The sequence below is a fragment of the Paramacrobiotus metropolitanus genome, unplaced genomic scaffold, assembly GCF_019649055.1.
Source record: "Paramacrobiotus metropolitanus isolate TYO unplaced genomic scaffold, Prichtersi_v1.0 Parri_scaffold0000001, whole genome shotgun sequence".
In the NCBI taxonomy this organism is placed as follows: Eukaryota; Metazoa; Tardigrada; class Eutardigrada; order Parachela; family Macrobiotidae; genus Paramacrobiotus; species Paramacrobiotus metropolitanus.
In genome coordinates this window covers 1758573-1775105 of record NW_026570221.1, presented here as the reverse complement: position 1 = coordinate 1775105, position 16533 = coordinate 1758573, and the positions used below count along the sequence as shown (strand labels likewise).

General features: G+C 41.3%; 2 protein-coding genes across 8 annotated transcripts; one reads left to right on the top strand and one right to left on the bottom strand.

Moving 5' to 3' along the window:
- The first annotated feature begins 605 nt into the window (after window positions 1-605).
- LOC129595905 (uncharacterized) lies at window positions 606-15747 on the top strand. 6 transcript variants are annotated; one of them, XM_055493305.1, is made up of 7 exons: window positions 607-892; window positions 988-1038; window positions 1906-2713; window positions 7346-7570; window positions 13736-13823; window positions 14448-15143; window positions 15440-15747. In XM_055493305.1, the coding sequence occupies exons 3-7, from the start codon at window positions 2059-2061 to the stop codon at window positions 15570-15572; spliced, it is 1797 nt and encodes a 598-aa protein (XP_055349280.1). In that variant the 5' UTR covers window positions 607-892; window positions 988-1038; window positions 1906-2058; the 3' UTR covers window positions 15573-15747. The 6 variants fall into 6 exon arrangements, with proteins under 6 accessions (XP_055349435.1, XP_055349280.1, XP_055349199.1 ...); XM_055493460.1 differs by lacking the exon at window positions 988-1038 and having other exon boundaries at window positions 606-892; window positions 2197-2713; XM_055493224.1 differs by lacking the exon at window positions 988-1038.
- Window positions 5288-7850, bottom strand: LOC129596295 (uncharacterized). Of its 2 annotated transcripts, none has more exons than XM_055493566.1 (3): window positions 7362-7850; window positions 5607-6445; window positions 5288-5488 (listed from the first exon to the last, which is right to left on the bottom strand). In XM_055493566.1, exons 1-3 carry the CDS (start codon window positions 7399-7401, stop codon window positions 5288-5290), a joined length of 1080 nt encoding a protein of 359 aa, XP_055349541.1. In that variant the 5' UTR covers window positions 7402-7850. The 2 variants fall into 2 exon arrangements, with proteins under 2 accessions (XP_055349541.1, XP_055349620.1); XM_055493645.1 differs by having other exon boundaries at window positions 5288-5424.
- Window positions 15748-16533: the final 786 nt, after the last annotated feature.

The following is a 16533-nucleotide window of genomic DNA, read 5'->3' as shown; positions in this document are numbered from 1 at the left end:
GCCACGCCCACTGGACCATTGCCGATGAAAGTATTTTTTTAGGTGTTCCCCATACCTCTTCTGTCCTCAAACAAAAAATGAAATTTTTCTGAGGGGGTAGGCGGTGACTGAGCCCTGGTAAGTCAAATTAATTATAAGGAAGGCTGATATCTGAAAAGTGTACAATGTTGGAAGTACTGTAATAAAGTCATAAAATTGCAAAACTTTTGATGAGTTCAAAGCTGCTACTTAACAACTAGAGTAAAATTCTCTTGAAGGATGATCAGGAAAAAATGAATTGGTGCTACCGGTAAAGCTCAAACCTAAAGAGAAAAGAGCTGTTTCCGGGGAAAAAACTTCGATTTTTAATGTTATCTAAAGCTTCTACGATCTAATCTAAAGCTTTGTAAGTAAATGCAATCGCCGGGATGGGAAAATAATTTAAAATAGACACTGTACTGCGAAGGTAACACCAGTATCTCTGATTTCTCTGTTAAGAAAAATGTTACGTTTCGCACATAAAAGTAATGTAAATACAGATACGTAGATATACGGCATATATGTACAGTAACTAATGTAAGACTTTTTGAGATTTGCATTAAATTATTTATCCATCGCTGCTATATTCCGCGCAGTTTGCGCGGGGTCTACTAGTTTGTATATATTCTATTGATTTATGCTAATTAGTTACCATTACCATGAACAGGAATATACAGTAGTCGAATAAACGAGCGCTGTGTGTGCTGTCATTGTCAAGTTCTAAATGGAATGAGCCTGAGCGAACGCAAGAGCTCCCCCTTTGCCTGGCTGAGAGACGGGGCTTGTGCTCTTGCAGCGCATCGGCAAAAATGTGCTACTTAGCTCTGTCTGTTCCTTGGCCACGTTCTCTCTTTTTCCGTCTCTCTCCTAATTGGTAAGTCTCCTTTCGAATTACTTGCGCAGTACACGCTTAGTCTAGCTGACTCCCTGCTTTCAGTTACTATAGTACTTTCTTTATCGCCTATTCAGCTTGACTACAATACAAGCTCACAGAAACTTCTACAGAAATACTGCGAATTTGTAAGTGATACAAGAAACCTACGCGTAGCTAGCATTCGGTGCCTCCATTGTATGGTATACCGATTGCGCAAAGGTTTTGCAAACAAATGCTAATGACAAATGCTTTCTAGTTTTCAATCAAATGTTTCTGACAAATGTTTTTCACTATCAAACAAATGTTTTTAAAAAAAATTTAACAAACAAATGTTTCTGACAAATGTTTTTCACTATCAAACAAACGTTTTTAAAAAAAATTTAACAGACAAATGTTTGTGACAAATGTCAGAAACTTTCTCACAAATGTTACTGACGAAATGTCCGAAGCCTAAGTACCACCGCAAATCTGAATGCGGACTGGGTGGTTGCGTTCAGAACGTCCGACTCGGACTCACCATAATGCTGAGTACTTAATCGTGACAACCGATGACTCAGCATTTTGGTGAGTCGAACTTGCTGAACGCAACCACTTGTCTGAAAGCTCTGACTGTCAATAACATTTGTTTGAAAGTTTCTGACATTTGTCAGAAACATTTGTCTGTTAAATTTTTTTTGAAAACATTTGTTTGATAGTGAAAAACATTTGTCAGAAACATTTGTCTCCTACAACTTTTTTTAAAAAAAACATTTGTCTGGTAGTGAAAAGCATTTGTCAGCAACATTTGATTGAAAACTAGAAAGCATTTGTCATTAGCAAATGTTTGGCATTTGTTTGCAAAACCTTTGCGCAATCGGTACGCCATACCATTGACTTAAGAACTATATCGATAGAAGAGGTAGCTGAATTTACGGTAGTTGTTGGGAATGCTTTTGTGCATTTGTTTTGACCGAGGTAGACGTGAACAGATCCGAAGTTTTTCAGTTTTACAACAGTTTTTGTTTTTATTTTAGCACTTCGTTTCTTTGAGTGCGAATGCTACCGAACGCTTGACGGCTAATATTGCAAAATATGCGTAAAATAATTGCATATTATTCCAAGCAGAAATAACTCGTACAGCCCGTTATCTGTTATGATCTGACGAGCCAGACGGTGGAAGTCTTTATATGTGTCATTTCAATGCATCAATGGCGACATCCTCGAATCTTTTTGCGAGAGATAGTTGCAGTGGTCTGCAATTCAATATGTCGAACACAGTATTGGTTAAATTGACTGAAAATGTTTTTTGTCTCGGATATCTCCAGGACATCGAAAATAATGAGGTTTTTATTGACTTCGATTCTGGAAGCGTACCGGCCCGTTGGATGCATACAAAAAATATCTGGCAGCACTCCTTAATCAAGAAGCCCCATCCAGTTAATGTCTATATAGCTCTAAGAGCCAACAGCGGCCCATGGCAGGGCGCTTACGTCTTCCGACCGGGCCAAATTCTGATGCCATGTCACCCCTTAACGTTGTTGATTTGCTGCATTGCCACATCTCCAACAACAGAAGGTGAAAATAGCAACGCGTTTTATGTCGTGCACCGATGGCAAGTGGTAGCGGAATTACCACATTCCAACCAAAATTCTATTTTTGGTCGGCTGTCTCAAATACCTTTTGTCAAACATGTGATTCCGTTGGAAGGGTCGGATACAATTGCAGTACCGGATGAATCCCGCATTGTTAAGTTTCTGGACGCAGCATTTCGTAACGCTCGCCCGTACGGTGGCAAAAATCCACAATTCATTGCAAAAACGGATCGCCTGTTCGTGAAACTAGGTAATCTAGAACACAGGCGAGTTTAACTCGCTCGGGCGGGTGGGGCACTAAAAACGGTAAACCAATCTGCCAAAAAAACTACTTACTGCTTTGAAATTTTTAAAAGTTACAAATTTGTCTCACCAGGGAACTCAGGGTCCTCCCCTTCAGAAAAATCTCGTTTTTTTGCACAAAGGTAGTAAACATATGTACTATGTAGGGCATTTAAAAATATATTTTCAGCTGCTGTAATCAAGGTAGGCGTGGTCAAACGTAATTTAAATTGTTAAGTTGGTAAGTACTTACTGCACATATGATAATAAATCGATTTTTTGTCAGTTAATTCTTTGATTTCATAAGTGACGCATGGCTTAAGGACAGCCAGAATCAGCTTCGGTACACTCAAGAGGAATTATTTTGTGACTCTTCCGATCATCTGCAGTTGTTCAGGGTGTTTTGACTGAATTCGCAGAGAAATTTTGTACATAAATAATTTAAAAAAAATACATTTATTCATCAGATGCAATCCAATTTTTTTAAAATTAATTGAGTTCAAACTTTTGTTAATCAAAACTACGAACGAAATCAAAATTTTTTTTTCTAAGTGCAAAAGTGTAAGGTTACGGTAAATGTGTGCAGCGCTGAAAGAATTAATCAATTTCATCTTGCTGTTCTCAAGCAATTTAAAGTTAAGTGGTTTTCAAGTTTTTTTAAAATGTGCGTTCTCGACAACGGCGCAAGGTAAGAAAGCGCAGTTTTCAGCGATTTATAGAGCAATAGAGGAAATGCGTTTACGCTGTCTCGTTGCTCAGAAATATCTGCAGTCTTAGGGTTTTTATTGGTCGATGAAAAATGATGGGCGGTCTTTGCTATACTATAAGCGTGCTTAGCTCCTCCCGCTGTGACGTCGCTTAGACTCACTAAATAACGGGGTGAAAACCTTATGCGCAATGTTATATCATAACGGAACGGGTGTGCAGTATGTACAGTATTTATTATTTGGATATTAATAATAATTTAATAATAATAGAATTAGGTATCTACTATCTAGGTATTTGTATACAGTACTAACCTAAGAGTCAATATCCTAATAAATAACGGTTCAACGCAATATTTATGAGAATTATGATGCGTATCCTTTACGCCATACCGTTTTTTAGGCCTATGGTGAGAATGTAACACCTGTCTTTCGGATAAGCACGCCGTATCCTAATCAGCTCAAACTGAATCCTTATATCAAAACTAATAATAAATAATATAATTGTGACAAACCGATTCACAAACAAGAAGGCACATACCTATGGTTCACAAAAAAGCAAATACTGTACAAATGGTTTCCAAACCTTTTGTAATACTTGCAAGCTGAAAAGTTTGAAAGTTTCCTATTGTAACAATTTAATGCTGCACCCGCATTTCAAATAACTTACATCAATGCGTTATAAAATTTTTTGCGCATTGCAGTTTCATAGTGATCAGTCTTTTTAAAGTCGTTTTCGAGAACACAAGATACAATGCAGGGCTGACCGATATTGTCTAATGACCATCGACCTGTTGCACTACATCCTATTTTCCCTATTCTCTGCTGAGGTTAGGAGCGGACAGCCAAACTGCCACCCTGAGTCGCTATCACACCGTGTATAGTGCGGCAAGCAGCCCACAGTCAAAGATCTCGCTTTTAATAATAATCATCGCACAGTTATGGTAATAAAGAAACAAGCACGCTATATTAATCACAACAGCAAAACTTCATTTTAACTATCCACTCCGTCCATCGTGCCAAGGATAGATGCTGCATTTCCGCGATGAATCTCCAACGATAGTCGTTGACGCAAAAACTCGTGTGGTCGACGTTCTCCAGTGTGCTCCTGAAGTCTTTTGCCCAACTCCTTCACAATAGCGATAGCCGACGGTCCCCAGGGGCCCATCGTCTCAAAGGCGATGGAAGAAAAGATGTAGCGCCCTTGCAGATACGCGTACAATCGGGACTTCCTTTCTTCTGCTTGTACAGCAGCAGCTCCTGCCGTAACCGACGTCAACGGTAGATGGGAAAAGGCCATCGTGTCGACACACGTCACATTCCAGGCCAGACACATTCTTCTTCTCCAGGCGAATGTTGTACAGCCGTCAGGGCGTTGATCTGTTGTGGAGGACGTGCCGCGTGGTTCGAGTTTAGCCGGGATACCAGCAGAAACACAGGCGCGGCACATGATACTGTTGAGCCCTCCATGGCGCGCATGCCTACCAGCCGAGTAGCTGCATGATAACCCGTGGTGGCCCAACTTGTCAACATGTTTGTGACATTTGGTGCAGTTATGTGGCTCGCAGATATCCGCTCCAAGACGCAGACCAAGTGAAATTTTCATCGTTTCGTCGTCGAGTAGGTTGCCAATGTGGGCTGAAGGAAGCGCATTCAGCCAAATCCCGGCTTCCGGTCTGGACTGTGCAAGAAGGCGGGCAGTATTGATGCCGTCGCCGCGAAATAATTCCAATAAAACCGAAACTGACACATTACAAAGCGGTAAGTCCCACGTTTTCTGAAGCTTTCGGAAGGCAACTTCAGGCATTTCTGATTGTTAAGTTTTGGCTTTCCACAACTCAATTGCTTCGGAAGCGTCCACTGCCGGTAGGTGATGAAGTATTGACGATAATACCAATGCCTCCTCGACTGACTGGCAGAGTTGCTTGTCTCCAACATGGGTAGTCGTCGTGGTTCACCCGCACGTTACTGAGTTCTTGGAAACAGGAGCGCAGTGACTCATTAATTTGATACAGCAGATGTGGATGCTTCCAGTGTTGCTTTACTTAGTAAAAATAAATAGTAAACCTTACTTAGTAAGCCGTTTTTGCCTTTTACTAATTAAGTAAAAAGAAAGTAAGCAGCAAAAATGGCGGCGAACACTTCTGCAGCAGTTACCGTAGGCGCAGCGACAGCAGAAGTGGCGTGGCGAGCCGTAGTTGGAGGGGGGCATAAAGGATGTTTCTCGCGCAAACTTTGGAGAACTTCGGGTGTGCAGGCGGCCACTGAATCTGTGGACAATAAAACTCTCATAGCGCCGGAGATGGATCCATCATCGATTTTCTGGCCAACTTGCCGAACAAGATCCTCTTCGCTGCAGCGTTGTTTCCGACTAGGGGGCGGAGAGCTTGGGGGTAGATCTGTACCTTGTTCATACAAAGCAAGGTTTCTCTTCACTGCAGTTGCAAGTGAAGCTGAGCGCTCGGATATCACTTTTTCTGGCAGGCGGAGGGCATTCGGACAGAACGACAGCAGTTTAAACCAAGATTGGCTGTCGTTTTTGGTGGCGACCTGCTGGAGAACTTTCTGTAGAGAGGATCTTACTGCGGGTCTTGCACCGTGAGGAATGCGACGTAGTATTCGTTCTTTACACGGGTGAAAAGATGCGGCTATAGGTGGGGCAGGAGCGGCACCTCCAGACCTACTGGACGTGGAGGTGGATGTAACCGCACCGGAGGGAACGACCGAGATAAGCTTCAGGTCCCGCGACAGGGTTTTGGGGCAAACGGGTCTGTGGGATCCCCAGGCCTGCAACAGTTTACCGCAGCCAGAACAAGAATACTGAGGCATGGTAGGAGCATTCACCGACAAGATTCGCAAAGGAAAAGAGCTGAAACTATGGGACTTACGAGAAATCCGCTGGTGTGTCGCTGGATGTCTACGGGACAGCTGCCACCACACAGCCTCTGGAGAACAACAATCTACCAGACTAGGTCCGGTAACCACCGTCCTGGATACTGAATGACGGGAAATTTGTCATTCAGGGGCAAAAATCATGAGCCCGAAACAAAATATAGCGAAAAATCAAATATCGTCATATGATCATATCATAGTCATAATTGTACAGCTATGTACATGTATTGCACTGTGGTCAAAGATTAGCTGGTTCTGGCTGTCCTTAAGGCTGCGAGTTCACCTGCTGTGGTCAAGAAAACCGCATTGAAAAAATGAAAACCACACATCAAGCATTTCACTCCAGTACTGTACTCCTGTCCTGTGCTTCACTCCTGTACTTTGCTGCAGCGCAGCATGAGCATCTGTATTCTATCTTTTATACATGAGTATCTGTATGAAAATGTTCTTTACTGAAATGGTTACAAATATATTCCTTTATCATCAGTTTTTCTCTAGAATTTCGTTTGAGCAACTATAAATTATCATGCTCTAAGTGTCTATCATATAAAAAACAACTAAACGGTGGTGTCACTCATGAAAACGAAGAAGTAACGGAGAAAAAACTTAATACTCTGTATATTAGCATATGTGAAGATATGGCTGATTTAACGACTTTAAATTGCGTTCGACTACGCCTACCTTGATTACAGCAGCTGAAAATTTTTTTTTTTTTGAATGTCCTACATATGTTTACTACCTTTGTGCAAAAAATGAGATTTTTCTGAAGGGGGAGGACCCCTATGTTCCCTGGTCAGTTTGCGGGTAAAGCAAAGTGCCGTGTCAAAATTAACATTAATTGCTTTTGTAGAGCGAAGACAGCGAGCCTTACTGCTGAAAAATGTTAGAAATTTTTTTAAATTTGTTTATAGTTTATAGTTTTTACCCCAGTTTATAGTTTTCAGAAAAATTAAAAATGCTGTGAAATAAACAGTTTCTTTATGTGATTTTTCATGTGGACGCAGATGGCGACAAAATTACCTTTGTAATCTTGGACATCCTGTGCCTCCGCTGTGTTCATGGTGGAAGCGATTTCTGGGCAGAATCCATTGGAGAGAAAATGTCAAATGCTAAAGGGCACTTGTTAGAAAGCGACTGCAACTCAACACTTGTCTCGAAAGAGAAATCCGTGAATACAACGAAAAGAATTCGTGAACTCAGTTTCGCCGATGTGAAGACAGAAGATTCTGGTAAGTGTATCGCATTCCGATAATTTATTGGTACAAAAACAGGTTTAAGGGCCGTGCCCCGATATATATGGCAACAAATTCAAGAACATGCACGAACACTTTCACTTTCGCGCACTCCCATGCACTTTTTTGCATCATTCTATTGCATTCTGTAGCGAATGACTTGTAAGTTATAATATAACTGCGCGACAACCCTTCGTGCACGCAACAGTTAGGGGTAAAATAAAATTCTTGAGCTCATTTTAAATAAAAAGTTTCATTTTGGACCGAACTACTTTAAATTTTGTGCAAAAGCGGACATTAGCATGGATCATGGAGACAACAGCAGGAATACGACTAACACTGGCTTGTCAGGAATATATCACGATGAGCGGTTGTCCGCTGCGGTAATGGTGGCCGGGAGTTGTCGCTCCCTGCTGTTACCGTAGGCGGTTAACTTTTACGTGTACGGTCACCGGGGCGGCTGCCGTCAAGTCGCAGCAAGCTGCTGTAGACTGGTTTATCTTTTGCTGCCTGATAGAAGGGTAGCAAGCTGACGACGAGTTTGTGGAAACAGACTACCACGTGAGCAGCGGGAGGAGAAGCACTTGGGCACATAGTTGTAGCAAGCGCAGCAATTTCCTTTCTTTGGCTCAACCGACCGGATACAGATGTTGTGGAGATAATATTTGTACAACCGATAAGACCACCCCGCAGTGAATCATCATTCCATCGCGTTATGAATTTGTGTCCATATTACCGGCTACTTCTCTTTCTCATGAATTTCTAGACTTGAGTCTTGTACTCCGCATCTCCTCTTGCTACAGCTTGCACCTACTTGATCAACCTTGTCTTAATCTCTTGCTTCGTTTCTTGATTGCACTTGTCATTAAGCATGCGTTGAGTTACGTTGTTGCGTTTCACCGCTTCGGATGAACCTGTGTCATCGCAATCGCAGCCACCTGTGTAATTGTGTTACATGAGTAATAGCGTCCTCGACCACCATCGTTGCCGGCCGTGCCACCATTCCTCCCAACAGCCGCATTATCGTGGTAAAGGCTGATCGCCACCCCATTAGAACAGCAACCAGATAGGCTGTTACAATATCTTTATAAAATTTTAAAACCCAACAGCCGTTTTTTGCTCGTTTTCGGAGTTAAAATACTTACTAGAAGAGCTTCGCATGCCAGTCAGCAAGGAAATATACTATGACTATTTTACCGCAGGTTTTTACAGTGCGGCAACTAGCCTCTTACTATTTTGCGACGCACTGCGACGTTATAATGGTACAAGTATCGGTCGCGCTAGCGCGCGACCAGTTGTGTTTGAGGTATGGAAGAATTAAAGAAATACAAATTATACTTCGTAAAGCATTAAAAAAGATTTTGAGAAATATTTCAAATATAAAACCCAGCGAGGCCAGCTACGAAAATATTTTAAACATTTGGAAATGCGGAATTTTTTCAAGCTTTCCGGTTAGATTCGACCATTTTCTGAAAACTGTGAAAGCCCCCGTAAGTTTTTCTTATTTCATGGTTCTTTATCGCGTTTTTAATGTAACTTTATATTACCGATCTAACGAACTGAAGACTTGAATTTTTTGGTACCACAGAAAATATTTTAACGGTGATAAAATGGATTGAGTGGGGTCATATATCTGCACACGATGCCCATAAATTACCATTTTTTTAACGCAGAATGAATGGAAACTTGCGGGGAACAGTTAACGGTCGCCCAAGGTGTCCTTGCAGGCTGCATCTTTAGATACTAATTGTAAGATTTTTTCAGCCATCAGTCAAGCTCTTCAGTATTTATTAAAATAAAATTAATACATGTTTATTAGATTTCGAGGTTAGTGAATGCCCAAGCTACCACCAGTATCACAGAGCCGCCATGTGAGTGAATACGGTAAACAGGCCGCGGGCCGGCTTTTAGATATTTTAATATTTAGAAATTACATATAAATTAGATAATTAAGGGATTTGCCCCGGCACATAGTACCAAATTCGGGTACATACACGGGAACTTTCGCTGTCGCGCAATCCTAAACACTTTTTTGCGTGGCTAGGTATGTACCTAATATTCATAACGGCTCTCATACTCATACTCATAACCCTACTCCTAATTCCGAATCCATACTCATAACGGCCCTCATAATCATAATCATACTTTGGTCCTACCGGTCATCATATTAATTTATTCATAATTATAGCTCATATCTTAACCATTACTCATGCTGGTGTGTCAAAAATGTAATATTCAATTACAACTATGTGTTCATGTAAGTCTACTCAACCGCCCGCTTTCGTCCACTCGTAAAAATTATTTCATCATAATTAGTAGCGAAAAAATATTTATTCGAAAATGGCTTCATTACAAAATGACTCCAGCAAACTTGAACTGGGTAACGAAAGCTAAGTAGTTTAATCTGCATATAAAACCTGCGCAAGAAAATCTACCATTGTCCACTTTCGTCCATTTTTTAAACTAGTGCTAATGATGAAAAAACCTGAAATGTTAATGGGCTTACTACGTAGCTTCCACCAAACAAAAAGTGAACGGCATGTTAACTTTTCATTTCCACAAAACTAAATTTCGACAAAAGCATCGTGTATACTGTACAGCAATAGAACACAGGAAGAGTAATAACGCAGTTTAATCGTTGCTAGCCAGGACAAAAGCAGATATCAAAAAAAAATTTTAAAAAAATTCAAGAACGGTGCACAATTTGCGCAACAACTATTACTACTTAGTGTCAATAATACGTTTTTTACGATTAATAAACAATATAATGCTTTTGCTAATAACATTAAGCGCAGTACCGCACTGGTATGAGTAGCGGTAAAGGTTTGAGTTATGATTATGAACAAAAATATAGATATGATAACCGGTAGGATCAAAGTATGATTATGATTGTGAAAGCCGTTTTGAGTATGAATTCTGAATTAGGAACAGGGCTATGAGTATGAGGACCGTTATGAGAATTAGGGTTTGCGAGCGCGCGACAGCGGAAGTTGCCGTGGATACATATAAATTTGGTGCTATGTACCGGGCCAAACCCCTTAAGACCGCGAGATATTGAGGTACTCAGACATTTCTAGACATTTTTAAAATTCGAAACTCTGGAGGCTCAGAAAATTAGAGGTAACGGCCCCGCTGCGCGGGGCCGAGTCGAAATATTTAGAAATATTTAGAAATTCTGGAAATGTAAAAGCTTTAGAGCCGACTTTGGAAAAATTAATAGTTATTTTGAGGTATTCGAACATGTTTTAAAAACATCTTAGAGGTTTCAAAAATTTAAAAAAGTTATAATTTTGATGGAATTGACAATTTAAATAACATACACAGATCTGTAGTTTAGGTTGCTAAGCTGCAAAACAGACTACAACAGTACTACAACGGTACAGTACAGTACTACAACTGTAATACTGTACAGTATACAGTACTGTAATACAGCTTTTATTATTATATTATAATAATACGCTGGCGATTAAGTGATAGTAGTACTACATTTAATTGCTACAACTTACGTACTGAGTACTGTAAAGTACTCATGCATTGCCAAAATAAGTAATTTTATTAGTAGTACAGTACCTTTAAGTACTAACAACATTTTAAGTACTGTACTGCAACATTTAAAAATGTTTTAAAAACTGCTTTAAAACTGATAATTTTTTTAAAGATAAAGGTAGGAACGTTTGTGTGATGCTCAATTTTATAAAAATAATAACTTTTTGAAAAGGTCAATGGTGATTTAGGAGATAATTTCCAAAACTAACAACTTTTAAGTACTAAAAACCCTTACGTACTACAACTTTCAAAAATTTTATTTAGACTTTCTCCAAAACTTGTGATTTTTTTAAAGATAATGGTAGGAACGTTTGTGTGATCCTGTATTTTACGAAATTAATAACTTCTTGAAAAAATCAATGTTCATTTAGGAGATAATTTCCAAAAAATAAGGACGTAAGGATATATGAATCTATTGATATGTCAACTGAATTTGGGTAACCGATGCGCGTGGGGTAGCCTAGAAACGCGTAAAAATCTATCCATGGCTCATCGAAAAAATTATCGTCCAACCAAAAGTCGAGTACGCTTCCGTGCGTAAGAAAGCTTTTTCAGCAGAACCGCCTTACAACTAGCGGGTCAGTCTCGTGCCGCATCTCATGCTGGCGGGGCGTTTCTCTGCCATTAGGAGCTTTTTTCGCTTCCGCGCTCGGCATTCCGCCTTTCGATCGCCTGCTGCTGAAATCTAGCGGAGACTTCCTTTCAGGCGCGGAAATTGTCTGCCGGGCTGCTAGCTGTCAGGTCCGCTTCCAGGCCGGTCGCCCGCTTCTCCCAATGGGCTGCTAGGCGTTCCATTGTTTGCAGTTCCGTGCCAAGCATAAAGTTTTCAAATGCAGATTCCTAGCGGCGATCCGCTGTTCTTATTTGCCGCTGCCGTTACATTTCCTCCACCGCCCTGAGGTTGGCGTTCTCGGCGGTCACGTTGCCCCCAGTGTGTCTAAAGTCGGGTGGCAGTTTCTGCCAAGTCGCCATTCTTGTACCATGAGCGCCGGATCGGTCGCAAAGAATGCGGTCCGACTATGGTCCGAAATTTTTCCTGTTAAGTCGGGCCGCCCTCTCACCGGTTACGGTGCGCAATCCGCGCTCCATTCGGTTTGTGACACCGGAGCCATCACGTTTCGAACTCTGCCGACTGGCGACGAAGTTGCCTAACCGTCCACCGGGAAGTCGAACGATTAGACAACATCGTCGTTCGACTTGGTCACCCGGAAGTCCTCCTTTGAGCTCTGCCGGGTGACCACTGGTGTAGACGGGTAAATCACTTCTTGGCCGGGCAACCTGGCAGGGCAACCCGGTATCGACGTAGTCTTTGATATCAAACGAGCTGACGCCTTGTGCGGGCGGTCTAGGTTCGTTGGCTATCATTTAAGGGTAGTGGGCCGGTAGATGGTACCAAATTCGTGTACATGGACGAAAACTTTCGCTTTCGCGCACTCCTAAAGACATTTTTGTTTCGGTTTATAAAGTTTTGTAGCCAGAAGATTTGTATATACTGGCGGGAAAACATGCATACAGTACATGTATGTTGTACATACAATATACATACACTGAATAAAGTACCTTTCGCGCGCAGACAGTATCATTTTTGTTCGCTTTTTTATGTTAGTGTACTAGTCAGATGAAGTACAGTTACTGTACTAGTGCTAGTCAGGTATATCGCGCAAAGCACGTAAGTTTCGGTGATTTTTTCGAATTTTGTCAACAAAATATTTAAGGGAGCGCAGCCGTTTGACTTGCAGGAGACACCAGTCGGCATCAGAAATTTAGATGCACACTTTGCTCGGCAAGGCGATAGTCTCTTCAAATACTACGTAGAGCAGGTACTAAAGAACTATACTATTTCAAGACGTTCCACGAGTACTGGGGTGCCTAGCAAAGTTTCAGGGCTAGAATTAGCTAGACAATCATAGTTTTGTACTGAGAAACTATGGTCGGCTCGCGAGGTCAAGCCAGGCCCACGGATTCGACACACGACGCACGGTTCCGACACTGCACTTCGACACTAGAGATGCACACGGATTCGACAGTGCACTAGAATAAGAAAATAAAATTAGCCTAAAACTTGCGTTGGCAAAAAAAGCAAACTCGGAGCAAATCGCGAGTCTGGTTAAACTTAAGCATTACGCGAGCGCCTGCTCCAGGGACATGATTGTAAAGATGTCTCGTGCAACTATTTTGCGAAGCCGTGGCAGCGCTTTAATGACTGTGCTGCATCGTAGCAGTAAATCAACTAACTACCAGTAGGAAAAAGAGGATCGTAGCAAAGAAAAAGGCAACAATCAGGATAGTTGCTAAGAAGTAGAAAAAGGAATATGACAATAAATCACGAGAATCAGGACACAGTACGTACGTATACTTCAGTATACGTATACGTATGTCATACAGGTGTTCTGTATATATATTAACCGGAAACTGCAGAGGAATTACAAAAGGCTGTTGTGCCACCGATGCGACACCAAAATAGCTAACTGCTGTTGTAACACAGTTGCGGCCAAATACTAGTAGAAGTAGTCAAAGGCAATTTTACAGGCCATAAAAGAGCAAAAGGTTATTTTAGCGCAAACACTGCGGAAGTGTGGTTATACTATTCCTAAAGAATGTTTTTTTTATAACTAGGCCAAGTGTCCATCGCTGTGCTACCTTTGGAAATCATATCTGAAATCTTTGCATACCTGGACAGTCATTCATTGGATAACATGCGCCGGTAAGGTGCTTAAGCGCACACTTTTAATCGATTCCGCTTGGCCATTGGTTTCTGTACTTCACGGTTTAGCAAGCCACTGAAGCCAGATACAACGACGCGACAAACAGTTGACAAGCCGCCACCAGTTAGATGAACCGCACTTTGTAGTATGAAAACTGTAGGTAACTGAAACCAGCCCACTTTATGGGCCGTACATCTGCTCACACCGCTTAGGCGACAGGGGCACTGAGGGCCTCAAAATTTGATAGACGGTGAAGTACTTGCTGCATAAACGGTTCCATAAATATTTCCACAAAAAAGTTATACACATGGAAGTTTGTGATTATCGTTATCTAGTTTCAAATCAGATATTGCTTCCAAGTCCCGCTGGGAGGCTGCTGCCAAAAAGGGACTTGGCAGCAGCGTGCCCTTAGTAATCGGTTTCGCATTTCTGTTCAAACCTAGCACCTGGCTGTTGGCGTCATCGGTTAAAGTTGTGGAGCTGCTTTAAGCATCCGCGCGGAAGAAGATCGCAAGGGATATGAATTATATGATTATGCAAAATCATTCAAAAGTAGTACAAAAAATTTATTCAGCCAAAAGTCGAAATGTTAAGTTGAGATATTTATAACAATATCGTTGCAGAATATGTGGAGCTTGGAACTTGTTACTGGCCAACAATCACGTATTTTCCGGCATCGTAATTATTGATTTTTACAAAATCCGTAAGAAATTTTATCGCATGGACACAGACGGATACCGCATTGCGTTCATATTGGACAAATGTGTTTGCCATCTTACCTCGATACTTGTCCTTGTTAATATGACAGACTGCAGTGAATTTTGTGCTGTCGATCGTGCGATTTCATCTATCCTGCGCCTAAAAAGTGTATTACTGGGGATGGTTATATTGAAGAATTATTATCGGCCAGCTTTTTTGCCATGCGTTTTGTACTCCGAGCCACCTTATCCAATCGAAGGAGCTTTAGCAACTCAATTCCCGCTATCGCTTGTTTCGAAACACTGCAAGCGTTTAATTCTCGTCGATTTCAAAGTCGCGATCGAAAATCGAGTGTTTTACTCCAGTATGCCGAAAATGCCTGGGTTTTGTCGGCCTTGTAACAACATTTTGTTGACTACTACAATACCGTATCTAAGTTTGGATATTTCCCAAAGCAATGAAATTGAGGTTGCACGTAATTTCAAAAACGCGTTGGAACAGCACTGTCTGCCACTGGAGGACGAAGCGAAACATCAACTTAAGTTGGTGTATACCAACTGGATTCGTGATGTCCCATTTTCCAGAGCTGAATGGACGGTGTTGAAAACTTTCCTCAAATTGTAAGAGATCAGCAGGACTACAGATATGTTACTGTTTTGCATAACATTCAAATTACTTACTTTTCACTGTAATTATAACTATCGGGCATGCCGTAACGAAATTCCCACGCTGTGACCCGTCGAGTTCGCCAGCCCCATCCACTGAACCTATATATATATATATGAACCTATATATATATATGAACTATATATATATATATATATATATATATATATATATATATATATATATATATAATTTCTAGGTCTGTTAAACTGTTGATTTCTAGGTCACTAATAATGGTATTCATTACTAGCTACGACCTAAGTGTGCCTACCAGCCGTTTTTGGGAAAACCTCGATTGGACGAATTTCCAAGCTCTTCCTTTCGGAAAATTGGCTCAAGCAATCGCTGCAAGAGATTATTTGACATTGTCCCCTAATGTCTGACATAAAGACGAATTGTTCTTCACTGTATGTGAAGTTGTGAACGATGGAGGACAATGAAACCCTAGCCCCATGTTAGCTATTTTAAGATATAGCCTGGCGTAAACACAACCATTAACCACATAGAGAACAGAAAATATCTATCAGTTCTATATTTCGGCATAAGCTGATACTTGATAAAGCCTGAATTGACAGATTTGCAGTCTCTTCTGTGTCTCTTGTTATCCGAATGTGGCTATATAAGTGCCAAGCCAAAACTGTACTCAAGGGGTTAACCCTGTACTCAAAGGGTTAACCCCTTGAGTACAGTTTTGGCCAATCTTGCAAATGCTAGATGGTCGACTCAGAGTCCGTTAGGTGAGCAGCCGACCGAGCTACCACTACTGTCCGGCGAACAGAACCGGTTAGGCAAGCAAGTAGTCGAGGTACCACTACTGACCGGATGTAGTCGAGATACTGTAGCGGCGTTATCAAGTTAGACCACACAGTTGCCGCTGGAGCGTTGTTCATAAACTAGTTCATAAACTAGACAGTTGTTCATAAACTAGCCATGAAAGTAGAAAATATTGGCGTAGTTAAAATAAGCAAACTAGCAAAGTAACGATCGAAGATTTGAAGGATTTCAAAGGAACTTACTTCTGACCCACCGACGATCTTGTTGATGAAACTTTGCACGTTATTGCGTTGACCAATAGCGACCTTTCCGCAAGTGTCTACAATTATTAATAAATCAACAACACTATCCTTTACTATTAAGTATGTGCAAAAAACAGTTGGTGGTTATTTGTAGTATTTGCCAGATTATATCTGATAACGAAAAATCCATGTTAATTACACATCGCGTGCGCACCTGCTCTTGAACCGCCTGGAAAACCGGAAGGCGCCAGCGCTCCAGCGGCAATAATCAACAATAATCCCGCTGTGGTCGCTTCATTGATCATTCTACCGAGTCACTGTGGCGCGA

Excerpts from the sequence above, each read along its gene's own strand:
- LOC129595905 (XM_055493224.1), top strand. The coding sequence starts at position 2,059 with ATGTGTCATTTCAATGCATCAATGGCGACATCCTCGAATCTTTTTGCG. Across the intron at positions 2,714-7,345 it reads TCGCCTGTTCGTGAAACTAG|ATGGCGACAAAATTACCTTT; the intron begins GTAATCTAGAAC and ends ATGTGGACGCAG. Across the intron at positions 7,571-13,735 it reads TGTGAAGACAGAAGATTCTG|GCCAAGTGTCCATCGCTGTG; the intron begins GTAAGTGTATCG and ends TTTTATAACTAG.
- LOC129596295 (XM_055493566.1), bottom strand. The coding sequence starts at position 7,401 with ATGAACACAGCGGAGGCACAGGATGTCCAAGATTACAAAG. Across the intron at positions 6,446-7,361 it reads GGATGTCCAAGATTACAAAG|TATCCAGGACGGTGGTTACC; the intron begins GTAATTTTGTCG and ends CCCGTCATTCAG. Across the intron at positions 5,489-5,606 it reads CTGCTGTCGCTGCGCCTACG|CAACACTGGAAGCATCCACA; the intron begins GTAACTGCTGCA and ends TACTAAGTAAAG.